The sequence below is a fragment of the Podarcis tiliguerta genome, assembly GCF_965153285.1.
Source record: "Podarcis tiliguerta genome assembly, chromosome: 5".
Lineage (NCBI taxonomy): Eukaryota > Metazoa > Chordata > Lepidosauria > Squamata > Lacertidae > Podarcis > Podarcis tiliguerta.
The window spans coordinates 38,629,050-38,646,246 of record NC_139538.1 but is presented as its reverse complement, the minus strand read 5'-3'; the positions used below and the strand labels follow the sequence as shown (position 1 = coordinate 38,646,246).

The window sequence follows — 17,197 nt, the reverse complement described above, 5'->3', positions numbered from 1 at the left end:
TGGCCCATAGAAATCAGCTGAGGACCTTCTGATGGTTTTCTCAGTGTGAAAAGTGAGGTTACAGGGAACCAGGCAGAGGGCCTTCTCGATAGTGGTGCCCACTCTGTAGAACGCCCTCCTGTCATATGTCAAGGAAATAAACAACTATCTGACTTTTAGAAGACACCTGAAGGCAGTCCTGTATAGGGAAGTTTTTAATGTTTGATGTTTTACTGTGTTTGAAGTTTTGATTTGTTGGAAGCCACACAGTGGTTGGGCAACTCACCCAGTCAGATGGGCGGCATATAAAAATGTTGTTGTTGTTATTGTTGGTATGTAACTGGATCCCACCAGAAAATAGCGGCAGTCTAGAAGTGCCCTTAATTGTACCTAGTTTAGTTGTGCATTGAGTCTTCCTGGAGATGTTATAAATTTTCTTTATTCTTATTTATGTCTGCCTTCACAGGCAATTTTCAAGGAAAACGGACAGGACTGACAGCCTGCTGATTATTATTGTTAATAAAAGCAGAAGAGCTTTACACTGGGCTTCTTCAAGGGTTTTCTCAGTCTAAACCCAGAGCTAGTTGTATTTTAGCCAATGTCAGGTTAGAATGTTAAATATACCTATTAGCAGGGCTTTTTTCAATTGGAACTCACTGGAATTGCCATTATAAGAGAACAAGACAGGTGTTCATGGTGAGTTCTGGCACCTCTTTTTATAGAAAAATAGCACCGCCTATTAGATTTACCGATGACACAAAATGCAAAGGAGGGGAATTAGAATTCAGTATAATGTTGACAAACTTGAGATTGTGGGGTTGAACACCAAAAGATGAAATTCAATAAACACAAAAGTTCATTCTGGCTTGGCCAGGTGACAACTTAGGAAATAAAGGGACATTTCTATTTGTCCAGGTTAGCCTGGGACAAAGCTTGCTTCTATGAAAGCTTGTAAGGGAGCTCTCTAAATTGACTTATGAGATGTTTATGAAATTCTTACTTTATTTATGCATAGAGCCCCTCCGAATGCTATGACTCATCAAATCCTAATAATAATAATAATAATAATAATATTCCCACATCAATATGACTGGTTTTACTATTTATATAGGGTTGCCATACGTATGGGAATTCCTGAACATGTCCTCTTTTGGATGTCCTACATGCCCACCCAGGAGAAATTTTACATTTTAAAGCAAATGGATTTGGGTGGGTGGCTCTGGCGGAGGGGCTATTGGGCGATTGCCTTAAAAAAGCTCAACAACTTTTTGTGTCTGCATTTTTACTTCTTGAAATATGGCAACCCTAATTTCTGTATTAAGTCTGACTTTTTCAGGGTGGATAACTACATTCTTTTAGGTGGTTTATCTTTCAAACAAACCTATGAGGTAGGCCTCTACCTTTGCTAGTTACAGGTGGAGCAATGTCTTATTTATACCCCATCCCCCATATCCTCACTCCTTCGTCAACCAAGCCAGCTGAGGTACAAATGATATAATAATTGTTGTTATTATTGTTATTATTATTAGCTGCAGGGTGTAAGTTTTCTCCGATTGGCTTCCAAACAGCTGGAGCCTTTTGATAATATTTATTGGCAGCCACCTGCTAACAGCTGCCTCGCAACACCTGGCTGTGTTCTAACTGAAAGGGAGGAACAGCTGCGGAAGAATCCAGCAGGTGGAAAGGCTGGCCTGTCTTTCTCTTTCCTCCTGATGTCAAAAGACACCCAGTGGATGGGTAAGAAGACCTCTTGCTTTGCTCCACCCCACCCTGCTCCCTTATTTTGAAACTCAAAATGCCAGAAAGATTGAAATTATGTCCATAGTTGTGGTTGTTGTTTGCATCTGTCTGTCTCAAGAGATAATGGAGTTTGCCTCCCTTCCCTCTAGAAACCACCTTTTTGACCATTGGGCCCTCTATTGGTCTCATCCACTCAATCCTCCAGAGCCTGTCTTTGCATGCAGGAGAAGTCCCTAACTCTGTGAGGGTTTGAGACCCTTCAGCTACCCTTTCTTGGTTTAGCTGGCCAGTCAGAAGCTGTTTACCAGGGTGTGGCTGCTGTTGCATGTTGATAGCTTCTAGGAGCCACAGGTAAGAGCTGAGTGCAGGGTGGAGCCCAAAGGTGGCCAAACTTGCACATGTTGGCACATCATTTGCTTTTATTAACTTGCTGAGATAGAAAAACAGGAGCATGAAAGGCTAGGGTAGTGGAGGAATACATATAAGCTTCCTTGCTGATTTGGTTGCACATAATGTTCCTATAAGATCCTGTCCGGTGTTGTTATCATTTATCATTGCAGAATTTTTTAATACTGTACAGTAATCTGTAAACTTGCATCCAGTTTATAAAAAAGAATCATTTTAAGAAGAAAAGGCCTGGGAAGTGCTCATTTTACACTGTAGTTATAATACTGAGCCATATATGTGTTTGTGTATGTACCGTATATGTATACTTTACTCACACCTCTGTTATACTGTATATTATTTTTGCTTGCAGTCAGCTGCCTTGGTGGCCTGAGATCAGGCAGGAAAGGCGGAATAGAAACATTTTAGATAATATGTACAAAAGCAAATTATTTGTAATCAATGCACAGGCTGCAGGGTGTGGCCTTCCAGATGCTGGACTCTACTCCCATTGGCCCTGGTCAGCATAGACAATAGTCAGGGATGATGGGAAGTGTAGTACAACAACATTCAGAGGACAACAGCTTTCCCACTCTTGTCTTACTGGGACAGGCACTTTCTGCCACACAATGGAGCACCAGTGTAAAAATGATTAGATGTGGCTGATGTAACAGAGTTTGCAGTTTTCCGGCAATAGAATACAAGTTATCAGGGAATCTGTATACATTGACAACCCTTCTACACTACATTTGTTTTCAGGAACAGATGGAGTTTTCATTCCCATGACTTCATCCGTGTGGTCCTTCCCTTCACGGAAAAGGAGAGCGAGAGCGAGAGAAACAGCTTGGTTGCATCACTCTGCTGGGAACAGGGGCCAGGGCAATGACATGAGAGCTCAAGAATGAAGCACAGATTTCACACAAGCGTGGAGAGGAGAGTTGATTTTGTTTCTCCTCTCCCCCCTTCCCTTCTTCATGGTAGCTCTACATCTATATCCTGTCAGTAAATTCCCAGCATTTCACTAAAACCTGAGCCTAAAAGGAGGAGGAGCTGACATCCCAGGCAAAACAGTCCTGTGCATCCATCCTTTAGTTCAGAACACTCACCTAAGCGTGGTAGGTAAATGTGGTGAAGTAGACGGAGCGCTGGACTTGGAAGTCCTGGCTGCAAATCCCCACTCAGCCAGAAATCTCACTGGTGACTGAGGTTTTTGAGTGTATGGTCCCGTTCAAACATCACAGTAGCTGGGTTCGTACACGGCACAAAGCGGTGGAGGAATGACAAGGGTGCTGGGAGTTGTGTGGAGACCCTTAGCAAATTACAGCTCCCAGAATCCTTTGGGGGAAGTCATGCAGCTGCAGTGCATACCATTTTGCTGCTTGAGGCAAAACAGGAAGTGCTGTCCTCTTCTGCCACTCTGCTGCACCACCTTGGCCACTCACCTGCCACTGCCAGCATTATCTCCCTGGATATCTCACAAGACTTCTCACACTCTGTGTGATCTCATGAGATTTGGGCAAGATATCACAGGAAATTGGTGCCAATGCCAGCTCCATTTCTCCACCAGTGGCAGAGTGGGCACTGTCTCAGGGGTTTCTGCTGCCTGAGGGGGGGCTGCCTCACCCCACTTCATGGGTGGGTCTGCCCTGAAGCCATGACTGTTTAAAGTGGTATTGTCATGCTTTGGTGCATGTATGGCCTAAGTTATACTTAGAGCAGGCCCATTGAAATCAATGGTGCTTAAGTCCATTGTTTCAGTGGGTATTTCTCTGAGTATGGCTCTACAGAGGAGATCACTTCATGTTTCCATGAGCATTTGAACCAAAGCAGAAGATTCCTCTGTAGACTTTCATCATTCCATTCTCTAGCTTGTGTTTTAGAGATGTCACTGTATGTGCATTTATTGAAGGTCTAAACCAATTTAATCTGGCAACTCTTTTGTTATCATTAATATTTCTAATGGACAAAGAATTGTGATATAACCTCCCTTCTCTTCCACCCCTTTGGCCCCTCTCAGCATAATGAATTAGGGCTTTGTGTCATTCAACGCACACAAACAAAATTGCTTTGATGATACCTGCAGAGAATTGTTCTTTTTTACTAGCCATTTTGCACTTGTGTTTAACTGAGACACAACCATACAACATTCTTCGTGTTTAACATTCAGCAGAAATATATTTCCACAACAGCCTTGAAACTCAAAGCTCCTCCAGATGACCTGTTTATTGAGCGTTCAACCAGATTTGCTCGGCCAAACCTTATGCGGAGGTTAATCTGACTTCTGCTCGTCATTGAGCATTCATCCAGATTTGTTTACAGGGAGGTCATTTGGCAATGGAAATTCACCCTTGTTTAGGCATGCAATCGAGTCCTTCCTGCAAAATAGCAACAGTCTGGGGGAGACCCTAAGAATCCTTCCTTCTAAATGTTTTGGGTATCAGAACATTTTGCTTTTTGTGTGGTATGGAACTCCTCCATTCACTAGGCAACAAAAAGTTGTTGTTTCTTTGAGTGCTGCGAAAATGTGGTACCTCGTAAAGAGAGAGTGAAAGAACATGAAGCGTCGGCTGTTGCTTTTGCTGTTTTTAAGGTATTTTGCTGTTGCTGTTTTTATTGCTTTTATGTGCTGTTTTGTTTTTATTGTTGTTTAGCTGTATTGCCTATATTTCCTCTATGGATTTTAAATGTTGGCATATGATGGCTTGGAAATGGAGGCAAGATATGGGATATAAATATAATGATATGTGCACCATAAAATAATTTCACATGTACTGCCCCCCCCCCAGTAGAATTTGAATAAAAGTCCATTGTCAACATTAGGGAACATAGAAATGGATGTGATGTCGGATGGGTACAAGTGTGCAGAGGAGGTATAGACCCGTCCTCCAGAGTCCTTCAGGTAAAGGGCTCCAATAATGAGAGCCAACATGGTGTAGTGGTTAGAGTGTTGGACTAGGACCTGGGAGAGCAGGGTTCAATTCCCTGCTCTCTAGTCACAGTCTAACCTACCTTGCAAGGTTGTTGTGATAAAATGGGGGGGGGGGGGGAGCCATGTATGCCACCTTGAGCTCCTTAGAGAAAATGCACCAGCTAAATAAATGGAAGGACGAATCAAAACAATTAACATTAGAGAGCATAAAAATGGAGGTGCCGCAAGATGGGAACACGTGTAGAACAGGTGGGGAACCTCTGGCTACCCAGGTGTTGCCGAACTCCAATAATTACTCTGTATCTCCCCCAGCCTCTCCCTCAGCAGACACTTCCTATGGGAGAAATGGAAGAATTCCTGCTTCCTCCTCCCGCCCCCCGGCATTCGAATTACAACGCGAGCTCAGCGAGCCTCCGGTTGTTGTAGTTGGCGATTGCTGCCCGTAGGTGGCCCTCTAAACCCTCGCCTAAAGTGGACAGAGGCGGCAACTTCTGTGAGGCGGGGAATTCAAGCGCTTTAAAGGAAGGGAAAGCAGCGGCGACCTTTAGAGGGGCGAGGGGGACGGAGGGGCAGCAGCCCGAGGCGTCTCGGAGAGGGCACTGGAGGGGGTGTTGCGAAGAGGGCGAGCCAGGTGCCCCCCAGGCAGCCAGAGCCGCCAGCCGAAAGAACCGCAGGACTTCTGCAGCCTTGATAGGAGAGTTTTGTCCAACAGAAGACCCAGGAAATTACCCTGTGTCATTTGGTTGGAGCCTTTCAGTCGAAGGATAAATAGTTCCCTGAGTTAAAGCTTTCTAAATTGTAGGGAACCACCCCATTATATTTTTTCTGCCCCTCCAAAAAGAGGCAACTGATAAATCCACTGGAAACTCCTTGGTGAGGTGTGTGGGTACCATAGTGTTTACTTTTCTTTCTGTCTTTTCCTGTTATTGTTATTTATTATTTAATTGAAGAAGCCTGACAGTCTTGATTGGGTCTGCCCTGAAAAGTAAACAAGCCAGGCATTGCTGGGAAGAGCAGTGGATAATTTCTTCCTGCACTCCATTCTTCCTTTCTGGAATCCCCCCCAGGAATATCGACTGCTGCCCATCTGAAGGTCCGCAGCTTCATCTTTGCCCTGTTCTTCTTGAGGAGCTTTTGCCAAGGCCTAAATCCAGGAGTCTGTCTCTATAGAAACTACCAGCGTGCTTGTGTGCCGGAAAATGGTTGGACCCCTCCTTTCCAGCTGTCCACTTCGATTACTAGCCATGGGGCTGCTAGCAATGACTTTTTGTGCCAGCTCTATGGAAACCGAAAAACATGGAAACAGAAGGAGTCAGGAGAAGAAATCCGGATGGAATGACTCTCTCACGGGACAAAAAACAAGCAGCCCTCCCTTGTCATCACCCAATGACCCGGTAAGGACAAATGCTACTCTCAGCTCACTATTTGGGGTGTCTTTAACCCATGCCTTAATTGAAGTAAACCTTCCCCTTTGAATTTAGCCCACAAGGGCTAAAAATGGGGGTAGAGAACGGAGAAAAGAAAGTTGTGCCCGAGTAGGAAAGAGTAGGTTTTGCTTTGGAACGTCATGTAGGGGAATATTTGCACAGGCAAGTGTGAATGTATGTCTCCGTCTTTTGCAAATAGCTGTAGTCTACTCCTATGTGATCCTATGTGCAGGTAGGTACTTGGGAATAGTTCCCACCGAGCTCAGTAGAACTAGGTATGTATAGCCACAATCCATTTTACTTCTGTTTTATGTGTGTTGCCATTTCAATGTGGGTTAAAATACTTCTGTTTTAAAAAGTGGTGGCCCTAATATGCCCACATGCTTATCTTTCACTGAGTAAAGGAAGAACACTTTGCCCATTTTCCAGCTAGCAGTAACACTTTGAAATGCCACTCCTTTCTCTAGATTGTTCAGATGTACAAATCAAGGGATAGCAACCTATATGCTTGAGCAGAAAGGAGAGAGGGTGCCAACACTTTCCTAACTGCCCCCTCGTCCTGCAACATGGAGATGCTCCACTTTGACTGGTCTTTGTCTATAGCAGAGATGGGGAACCTGTGGCCTTTCATCTGTTGCAAGACTACAAGTCCCATCATCCTCTGACCATTGGCCATGCTTGCTGAGGAGTTAGAAGTCCAACAACATATGGAGAACATATTATCTAGCCATCCTTGCAGGGGTGCCAACTTGAATAATATACTGGGGGGCAGGTAAGCTCCACCCTGCATAATCAATCACAAGGCGCAGTGTACGCACACCATTTGAATGGCAATGCCCATCAACTTTGGGGGCCCTGGCCCCTCAAATATTTTATTAGGGGGCTGAAGAGACCTCAGCCCCTAGAAGTTGGCTCCTATGCATCCTTGCTTCACAGCAATTGCAGTAGACCAACTATAGAAGATATGTGAATTCTTGGAATTACACTTGGAATTCTACTAGCAAAGAATGCAGCTGGCCAATCTACTGGCATTACAGGGGGTCAGACTAGATGAGCCTTGGAGTCCCTTCCAACTCTACAATTCTATGATTTAAAGATGTTTTGAAATGGAGCTATTTCCTCTGGTATGAGAGAAAGGCCCAAGACATCTGCACTTGTTAATATGGAAATCCTATAGTCAAGCATGACAGCAGTATGCACTTCTTAACATGTTACCCAGACCCTCCCTGGCCGTCTCCCAACCATTCCCTTTCCTAGGGAACTGATTAAATCAATTAAGCAGGGGCATTTGCAAAGACCGAGGGCATCTGCCAGCACAAAAACATCTGGCAAAGTATTCTTGCTGCAAAATAATGTAACATTCAGCTTTCTATAGGCACCTTCAGCAGTAAACCGACTCATGGCAAATAAGGCAGATGATGGCGTGTGTGTATGGGTTTGTGTTGTAGGAGGGAGGGGGAGATCCTGTAGGATTCCCCTGCCCTGCCTACTTTCAGTGCTGGTGTTCAGCTCCCATGAAGAAATGCGGCTGTAAAAGGTTCCCCATCTCTGTTGTAGACTGAAGGAAGCAGGATTGACACATGGATACAGCAGACCTTATGAAGATGCTGAGCAAAGATAATCCTCAACATATGTTTTTGGGGAATGTGGTGTGTGTGTGTGTGTGTGTTCCTGGTTGTTTCTGCCTTTCACATGCCTTTTCTTTTACTTCTCATTACATAAAGGAAACTGCTGCAGGAAAGATTCGCAGGGATGAATCCCGGGCTGCTTGGATGCTTCTTATGAACAACGGGGTGAACAATAAAAAAAGAAGCAAAAATAAAGCCAAAAAGTTCAAGGTGAGCAATATTAACAGTGTCCTCCTCTTGACTCACTTGTCTTCAAAGTCTGTTCAGATAAGGGATAAGGGAGACCGTTTTCATGTCTGCTGTGCACTCACTGCGTTTCCAGCGCAGCTCTTTAATCAGTGTTCACATGACGTTATCCAAAATGGATATGTACAAAATACCACTGTTTGATGAGTTGTTTCTCAAACCAGGCTCATGCTGATTGAAATCTTAAGCTGTTCCTAATTCATCTCCAGTCAGGGTGTAAACACCTTTGCATGGGGGGAAACTACAGAAATGAATCTGACACTAATGAAACTGTGCTGATGTGTACAGTTGTTGGGGGGGGACTGTGGGTAACCCCCCCCCCCAAAGAACCCTTCACTGCACTGTAAGGTGGTAATGCGAACATGTCCACAGATTGACATTCTGAGCCTTCCTAACTGTTGGAGCCTCCCTAAATTTAACCAAGACAATTTAAAGCCCCCCCCCCCCCCAAGCAGTGGTTCATGGCTGCATGCACTTTAAGAGACGCAGAGAAATTGCTGCACAGAAATGAAAACCTTGTGAAAGAAAGAATGCTCCCTCTAGTAATAGTGTTTCACCAAATCCCAGTCATAGGATTTTCAGCATACAAGTTCCTAGAGTATGGTCTGACAGGGACATGAGGAGTGTGTGGGAACAACATATACACCACCTTTGGTTGCATGAGAGAAGAAAGGCCGAATATAAATGTACAATGTGTGTTGTGTTGTTGTGTTGTGTTGTGTTGCTGTGTTGGTTAGAGTGTTGGATCAGGACCTGAGAAATGAGGGTTCAAATCCCCAGTCAGTCATTAGGTGACCTTGGGTCAGAAACGGTCTTTCTACCTAGCATACCCCACAGGGTTGTTTTGAGGATAAAATGGTGGGCGGGGAGAAGCATATGTGCCACCTTGAACACTTTGGAGGAAAGGTGAGATTAAAATGCAATAACAGTAAAAGAAATAAAAGGCGGATATTTATTTCATGAATGGTTTGGAGAGAGGGAGTCATGTTGATGTTGATATGAGACGTATCTTCCCATGTGAACCTTTGCAAGTGAAAAGGACCTTTTTCTTCCCTCCTAGTACTGGAGCCCCTTTCAGGCAATTCAGTAAAGCATCTTGAAGCAAGAGCACATCAGACAAACAGAAGCAGCCTTTAGGAGCCCAGAGACTGAGAGTTGATGATAGCTAGACAGACAATAGGTTTGGTGGTTGATGTGAATAAATATGGATCTAAAATACTGTCCTGTATTTCTTTTGGTTCTAGTTTGGCATTCCAGGACCCCCTGGTCCACCTGGACCCCCTGGAGCCTTAATCACCCAGGAGGAGCTGCTGAGGGAATTCAGATTGCTGCTTAAAGGTATGGAGGTTGTTGCTCTCCAAGCAAACATACAGTGGTACCTCAGGTTACAGATGCTTTAGGTTACAGACTCCACTAACCCATAAATAGTACCTCGGGTTAAGAACTTTGCTTCAGGGTGAGAACAGAAATCGTGCGGCATCAGCGGGAGGCCCCATTAGCTAAAGTGGTGCTTCAGGTTAAGAACAGTTTCAGGTTAACAACGGACCTCCAGAATGAATTAAGTTCTTAACCCGAGGTACCACTGTACTTGTTTGCCTTAGGCACAGAATAATGAATTGGGCTCTTAATAATAGGTGATTTTATTTGACATTCTTGTTGTCTTAATGTACCTGCTGAGTTTTGATGGAGACTTTACTTTTGGAGTTCTACCCTTGGGGACTAAGAGACGCTTAAAATATGATATTAGATTCCTGCATTACAGGGGGTTGGACTAGATGACCCTTGTGGACCCTGCCAACTCTACAATTCTATGATTCTCTGTTGTTAGGTTATTTGCTCCGGCTTTGAATTTCCTTAAACCACAAACATGATTAAACTTGCAATTAAAAGTGTGGCTGTTGGCAAGGTCAAGAATATTAATCCAATAATAATAATTTATTATTTATACTCCACCCATCTGGCTGAGTTTCCCCAGCCACTCTGAGTGACTTCCAGTCAAGTGTTAAAAACAATACAGCATTAAATGTTATCCAAGAGTGCGGTATCCAAGTTAAAAAGGTATATTCTAAGAGGAGTGCAATCCATGCCACTTTTCTGCTGTTAGAATTCAGATTCAGTCAGTGTTTTGTGTGTTTGATGGTACGTATCACCAGTATAGATTACCAGCTCCCCTTCTTTTGCTGCCCATGGCAGCCATTATGTGCTGGCACATAATGTCACACTGGAATGCAAATTCCAAGTGGACCTTCTGTTCTAGGATACTGGTTTTCATATACAGGAATTCCTCCAAGAATTCTATTACACAGGCCTCTAAGACACCCTCTTCAGTAACTTCAGCCTTGCATCTTCTCCAGCCAAAGCTGGTTAGGGAAACTCAGAGGTGAAGTGTGGGGGTGGGCGGGCAGGGGGCCATGGCCCTGGGCATACATGTCTGATAGGGCACAATCAGGCGCCCCCACTACAGGTTCCTGTGGGGAGGTAAAGGTAAGCCAAGCCACGTCCACGCTAGGCCTTCGGGGCTGGGGCAGTGGTAGTAGTAGAAGAAGAGGAGTTTGGATTTGATATCCTGCTTTATCACTACCTGAAGGAGTCTCAAAGCAGCTAACAATTTCCTTTCCCTTCCTCCCCCACAACAAACACTCTGTGAGGTGAGGCTTAGAGACTTCAAGGAAGTGTGACTAGCCCAAGTAGTCTGCATGTGGAGGAGCGGGGACGCGAACCCGGTTCACCAGATTACAAGAGTGCCGCTCTTAACCACTACACCACACTGGCTCTCCTTCTCCTCATAGTGCCTCCTTCTCCTCATAGCCGGTATCCTGGTGATCCCCCCCAGCCCCTGGGGAGGGAGGAGGGTGCAGCATCTTGTGCTCCCCTTTGCTGTCCAACAACTCGTCCCCTGGCCCCGCTGCTGCCTCAGCTCTTCCGGGGCTCCCTGGGGGCTGTGCCCTGGCCCTCTGGTCATGCTGCCTGTGAGTTGGAGTCCAACATCTAGATTGCCCCCCCCCTTTCTCCACCCTTGCAATCCAGATTGGATTCTGCCATAACACCATCATGCTCAGATTCACCACTAAGCAGAAGTCAATGAAGGGGAGCCGACTGAGGATGTCATGCACTAGACACTAAGGAGCAGGTGTGGCCTAGCAGTAGTCACGTTTTCCCTTCCCCACCCATGGGTCTGAGCTACAGTCACCAGGATCCTAGCAAAGATTTCCACTCTTAAACTGTGGGATTTGTTACCACAAAGATGTAGTGATAGCCACCCATGGAGGTTGCTTTAAAAGGGCCTTAACTTCCATGAATTTGCCTAGCAGTTATCACTAGCCATGATAGCTATGTACTACATCTGATGTTGGTGCCAAAAGTGTTTGTGAGTACTTGTTGAAAATCACATGGGAAGACTGCTGATCCTTCCTGTGAGTTTCCCTTGGGCATCTAGCTGGCCACTGTGAGAACAGAATGTTGGACTTGTTGGAGCTCTGGTCTGATCCTGCAGACTCTTAAGTCCAGTATTTTTACTGCTCTAGAAACAGGTGAACATACATTCTAACGAGCCAGCTGTCCAAAATAATACGGATTCACGAAGTATTGGGGTTGGCTTGGGACTTCTGTGTTAAGATGGCTATAGGCATATTGACTAGTGTGACCTTGTTGTGTTTGAAAGCAAGTAGGTGCAGGTTTGGACTTACAGAGAACATGAGTGGGCCCATGTAATGGGGCTTTGTGTTTTGGCTGCTCAGGTGTAATCAGGGAACGGGAAAGGATCAGTCAGAAAGCCTGTGACAACTGCCAAGAAGACGACGACGACAGGTCCAGAGAAGATAACTTTCTGGCCCAGATTAGTGGACCACTTCTAGAAAGCAGGGAGCATGGGCGAGTGCAGGCAGCTTTCCACTGTCGGACCCGGAGAAACATTTCAATTGAACGGCGGTCATTGCAAGAGCTTCAGTTCTATTACATAGTGAGTAGCTTGGTGTCATTTCTTCTTGCAAATGTCAGCAAAAGGGAAGGTAGTTTTTGCTTCAGTATCCCTAACAAGACAACCAACCCTATAAATCCTGTCCTAAAACCACCCCCAATCTACTGATTTCTAAGGGTATTAGAGTGTGTTCTGCAACTGATGATCTAAATAATTGAAACCTGGTTTTCCAGAATTTAAGTTGTCCCTGGAAAAATGTTTAGATACACAATAAAAACTCTGGAAGCTGCCACCATTGATGGAGAAATATCTGGGCACCAGGCTCTGAGTTTGTTTGGCCAAGCTAGTCATATGTCCTCATTTATAAAATATTGCCATATTTTGTTGTTCATCTCATAACTATGCATCCCTCTTAAGTATGTTCACAAGTGATCCACATTTGGTCCCTTTTCCCTTTTATGAATGTCTGAACCTTGGTTCTTGAAGGGCCTTCTTCAGCGCTCTACTTCCATGCACCACAGGCAAAGCTGGAACAATTTTGTCCCCCGCTTCATAATCCTTTTGTTGTTGTTGTTGTTGTACATAGCCTAAAAAAGAAGAGATGTTCCACCGTGGCCTAGGGCTAAACCTTAACAATGGACAATACATAGCACCTTTCAGTGGATACTACATCTTCACTGCCACGTTGCATATTGGTAAGTTTTAATTAAAGCAATACCGTGTTGGATTCTTCAAGATAGAAATGCTAAGTAATTTGGAGCTGGCAGTTAATTATCCCCACCCCACTCTCTTACCAATGTTTTTAAAGAAAAGTAAAGTGCACATTCTAGAAATAAGAATCTGGAAGCACTATGGAGTTTGACATTATCAACTCTAGTTCTGTAAACATCTTGGGTAATAACGTAGCCCTGAATTCAAGGAGAAACGTAGCAGAGGAGGATTCTGTAAGCATCTTTAGTAATGACATAAAGTTGACTTAACAGTGTAATGTTAGTGTTGGAATTTGCTTATCAGTTTCAAGTGGATGTCTGATTTCAGCTGAGCATTCTCTGAGGCAAGCTGAATAGCAACATAAAGGTTGCATATTGAACAGAGCAAAGTTCAGTGAAGCTCTGAACCTTGGGTAGGCCTTTTAGACACTGTCAGATAGCCTCCAGCTGCTGGGGTCAAGGATTCCAGCGCAGCAGCAAGTTGCTGACTAGTTGCTGCCTTTTACAGTTCCAGAGGTTCAGCTAAAGAAGAACCAGCCCCGCACCCGCGAACGCCTGCGCTTGCTGATCTGCGTTGAGTCCCTCTGCCGACAGAACATGTGAGTGTGTGGAGTAGAAATAGTATTGTTTAGGAAAGCAGCCAGCTAGAATTTATTTCAGTTCCAATTCATTTCCACTCTGCTACATGCTCCTGCTTTCTATGTTTTACCGTACGAAACTCACACTTAATTTCAACTCTGTTGTAAGCTACCCTGAGAAGCCTATGAGGAAATAGTAACTTCCTTCTTGACCTACCTTGAAGGCTGAATATACATAGATTTTCATATATATTCTTACTCTCCAAGCAAACTTATTGGGCTGGTTATATGCTAAGCAACTAGTAACTGCCTGCGGAGGAGGTCTGAATCCAAACTATACCTGCAAGCTGACTTCAGAGGGGCTCACTGGATTACAATGAGCCTCTTTGAACTTTGACAGGTGTTAAAGGTGGTCCAGGGTAGGATGAAGGATCTGGCTGCACTCCTGAACTAGTCCAAATGATACACAGTGAACACTGGTGAATGAGGATTCTGACCCACTCACCCACATCCAAACCTAACTCTTTCCAGTGCACCCACCATTCATCAATTAAAGTGGTGGACGGCCTACCCTGTTATTTTCCATTCATGTTGATGAAGTGTCTTTTGCTTTCAGTTCTCTGGAAACAGTGAGCAGGTTGGACAGAAACAATGAACATTTCACAATTTCAATCCATGGAATTCTATTCCTGCAGGTGAGTAAAAGCCATGAAGGAAAGTTGTAACATGTTGTCATAACCAGCAGTGCTTAGTGACACAAATCTGGCAAAACACCTGCATTTTGTTCTCTCCTGAATAAAAAAATGCAGGCAACAGCTGTTAAACGCAGGCTTCCCTATAGCTGTTGAGTAACTGGAGGCCTTTAGCATGAAATTATAAAACAATTTGCTACAAGCAAAGTATGCAGCCTCTTTAAAAGGTAGCATAGGCACTAGGTATATCTGAACAATCCGAGGGACGGCACCAATTTTGGCATAGAAATCTGTCTTGCTTTGCTTACCCACCTTTATCTTCTCTGTTCCAGGCTGGCCAGTATGCTTCCGTTTTTGTAGACAATGCAACAGGATCCACCCTCACTGTTCGAAGTGGGTCTGACTTTGGTGCTGTCCTCTTGGGCATTTGATTGGCTCACAGCCAACTACCGTATTCTGAAGGTGAAACCTTGCTTTTCATCAGCCCCCATGCTACATTCCTCTCATTCAATCAAGTGCCTGGAGCTGGTAAGCACTATAGCTGTTGATGCAAAGCTTGCAAACCTCCACTGCTGTTTACTGGTTAAGCATACCAAGGTGAAGAATTGGATTTGAGAAAAATGGCCCAGCATCTAGTAAAACTGATTAAAAGGATGCTGAACCAACTTATAATAGGAAGCATCAAGTGTTAACGGGGTTGATGCAACTCACCTAGAAGTTCCTCCTATTCCTGAATGTCTGTTGTTTGATGCTTAAAATTATGCAATCTGTTTGCAGTGGTTCTCAAAAACTAAGTTCTTCATGGAAGCATACATGCTGTTTTGTGCTCAACAGAAAAGCCTTAGCAAAGGATTATATATTTTTTGGAATAAGTCTTCTAAGTTAAAAGTGCTAACTTTTGTTGATTTTCTGCCTGCCTGGTGACTTCCTCAACCACAAGCAGAATTTGCCTATTGCTTTGTGCTGCATGGTGCCCAATATCCATTGCTAACTTTCAATTAACGGTGGGTAGATTGGCTACCATATTTAGAGCAGGGTTTTAAAAAGAAAGAGAAGAGATGGTAGGCTATTTATTGAGTCCACTGTTAGCCAGAGGTTTTCTATTGCCTTAGGTCAATTAGATTGCACTGTCCATTTAGCATGAAGCCCAATGGACAGAGTGCCCAGCTTTAGTGCCACTTATTTTGAACCTAACGACGTGACGAGGGAAGAGATGGTTATTTCCATTTCTTAGTAACTGTCCTTATTTTCTCTGAGGCTGTGTACACCCTAAAGTACGATATCCAAGAATTGCGAATGCAGCACCACCCTCTTCTACTATTATTGTAACCTTGGGCACGTAGGCAGGCATTAGAACTGCTCCTGTGTGGGTTGAACACATACCCTTATCTATTTTAGCCTGAGAAGTTACTTGTGTAACAGGTTGCCCCAGCTGCTCTATTTTATATAATCAGTCCCTGCAAGTCATCGTGGAAATTTTCATAAGGGAGCACCACCTCTGCTTCAACAAGATTTGTTTCTTCGATAATTTCTTACAAGATCAGTTTAAATAGATCAGTTTAGAATGCAGAAAGCCATGTTTCAGTCAGTACATAGTGCTGTGGAAAAACTGACTGCATCAAGAAATCTAGCAAGGAGTTCTTGATAGCTGAATCTTTCTACATGAAGGATTAGTTTTAATATAGAGTAACACTGACAAGTAAGCTTCTCTCCCCTTGCTCTTCGTTCCTTTTTCCTCTCAAAGAATAAGGAACAGGGAAAGTTTATTTCCCTCCAAGCCAAAAAAATTCTTAAGAGGCAGAGCATACTGAAAAGGATTCTGGGCAGCCAAATATTAAGTTGTTAGGTTTTAGAAAAGGCAAATTCTCAGTAAACCGTATACACCCACCCCTTTTCACTTTGGAAATGCCACACAGCCTGATAAGGGCAAGGTGGTGCCCTGCCCAGCAGCACAATCAGCATTAGCCTTCCCACTGAAGCTTCCATTATAAGCAGGTCTATTTATTGCACTATATTAAGAAATATATTTATGCACTTGCTGTTAAATGCATTTTATTTACTTAGAGAAGGAATATACAAAATAACCAAGGCTGTAAGAGAAAAAGTGGTGTTTTTTCATAGACTTGCGATACAGAATAGTGCTGGAGAAGGTCACACGTACCACACACCCTTAGTTTTAGAGCTGTTCTTGCATTCTCAGATGTCTGTTTATCTTTCGTTCTGATTGGCTGAGTGTATGTGCATGCACTGACACAAACTGTTGCACCATGGTGTACTTTCTGTAAATTATAATGGATTGTTTTCAAGACAGTTTCTAATTAAAAAATATATGCTTTCCCTTGTATTAATTGGCTTCTTTTGCTAAAGCAACTGCTATGAACTGTTTAAGACAACAGATCTACGATCACAGAGGACATCTGGTGACTGAACTCAAACATGCTCACCACTTGACTGAAAACATCAAGTGGCAACTTGAGGCATGTGTGCCATCGCTTGCCCAGAGTCGGCTCATTTAAGGGCCAGTGACTCAGTGTAGAAGCCTCAAGTCATGTAGATGCAGTTATAAAGCAGCCTTAAAAACCTCCCAGAGTTCGTGTTTCATCTTTTGCAAATTGCAACCGTTTAAACTCATAATGACGTAGTCCTTATTTGCTATGAAAAATATTAGACCCCTCTTCCCAAAAACGTCACATACAAGTCTCAGCATCACAAAAATGTGGCTTACTTTTCTATCCCCATCTGATCACATACCAGATGTAGATTCTACTACGAAGAGCCTGGTGTATTCCCATTTACTCAGGAGTGAGTATACCGGTACAACTGTGCACAACCTTTACTTTCTATTGACAGATGACAACCAAGGTACATACCAGCTTTTCACCAGCTTTTTAAGTTTAGCTTTTGATACCTACCTTTTGCCAACAGCAAGAGTATCCCCTTTAAAGAGGTGCAGAGAGCAATCCAGTGG

At 43.9% G+C, this 17,197-nt stretch overlaps 2 protein-coding genes across 5 annotated transcripts in view; both read left to right on the top strand.

The window, feature by feature from the left end:
• Positions 1-4,023, top strand: part of SCLY (selenocysteine lyase) — a 65,041-nt gene extending 61,018 nt beyond the window's left edge. Inside the window, exon 11 of the mRNA XM_083443335.1 lies at positions 213-4,023. Within this exon, the coding sequence (XP_083299461.1) occupies positions 213-319 (107 nt within the window). The 3' untranslated portion in view covers positions 320-4,023. The remainder of the gene's footprint in view (positions 1-212) is intronic.
• Positions 4,024-5,426: 1,403 nt separating this feature from the next.
• ERFE (erythroferrone) lies at positions 5,427-16,811 on the top strand. Of its 4 annotated transcripts, none has more exons than XM_083443380.1 (9): positions 5,427-5,525; positions 6,100-6,426; positions 8,184-8,297; positions 9,578-9,671; positions 12,071-12,291; positions 12,836-12,944; positions 13,468-13,558; positions 14,154-14,232; positions 14,562-16,573. In XM_083443380.1, the coding sequence occupies exons 2-9, from the start codon at positions 6,232-6,234 to the stop codon at positions 14,658-14,660; spliced, it is 1,002 nt and encodes a 333-aa protein (XP_083299506.1). In that variant the 5' UTR covers positions 5,427-5,525; positions 6,100-6,231; the 3' UTR covers positions 14,661-16,573. The 4 variants fall into 4 exon arrangements, 3 of the variants coding, with proteins under 3 accessions (XP_083299506.1, XP_083299507.1, XP_083299505.1); XM_083443381.1 differs by having other exon boundaries at positions 5,443-5,474; XM_083443379.1 differs by having other exon boundaries at positions 5,457-5,910.
• Positions 16,812-17,197: the final 386 nt, after the last annotated feature.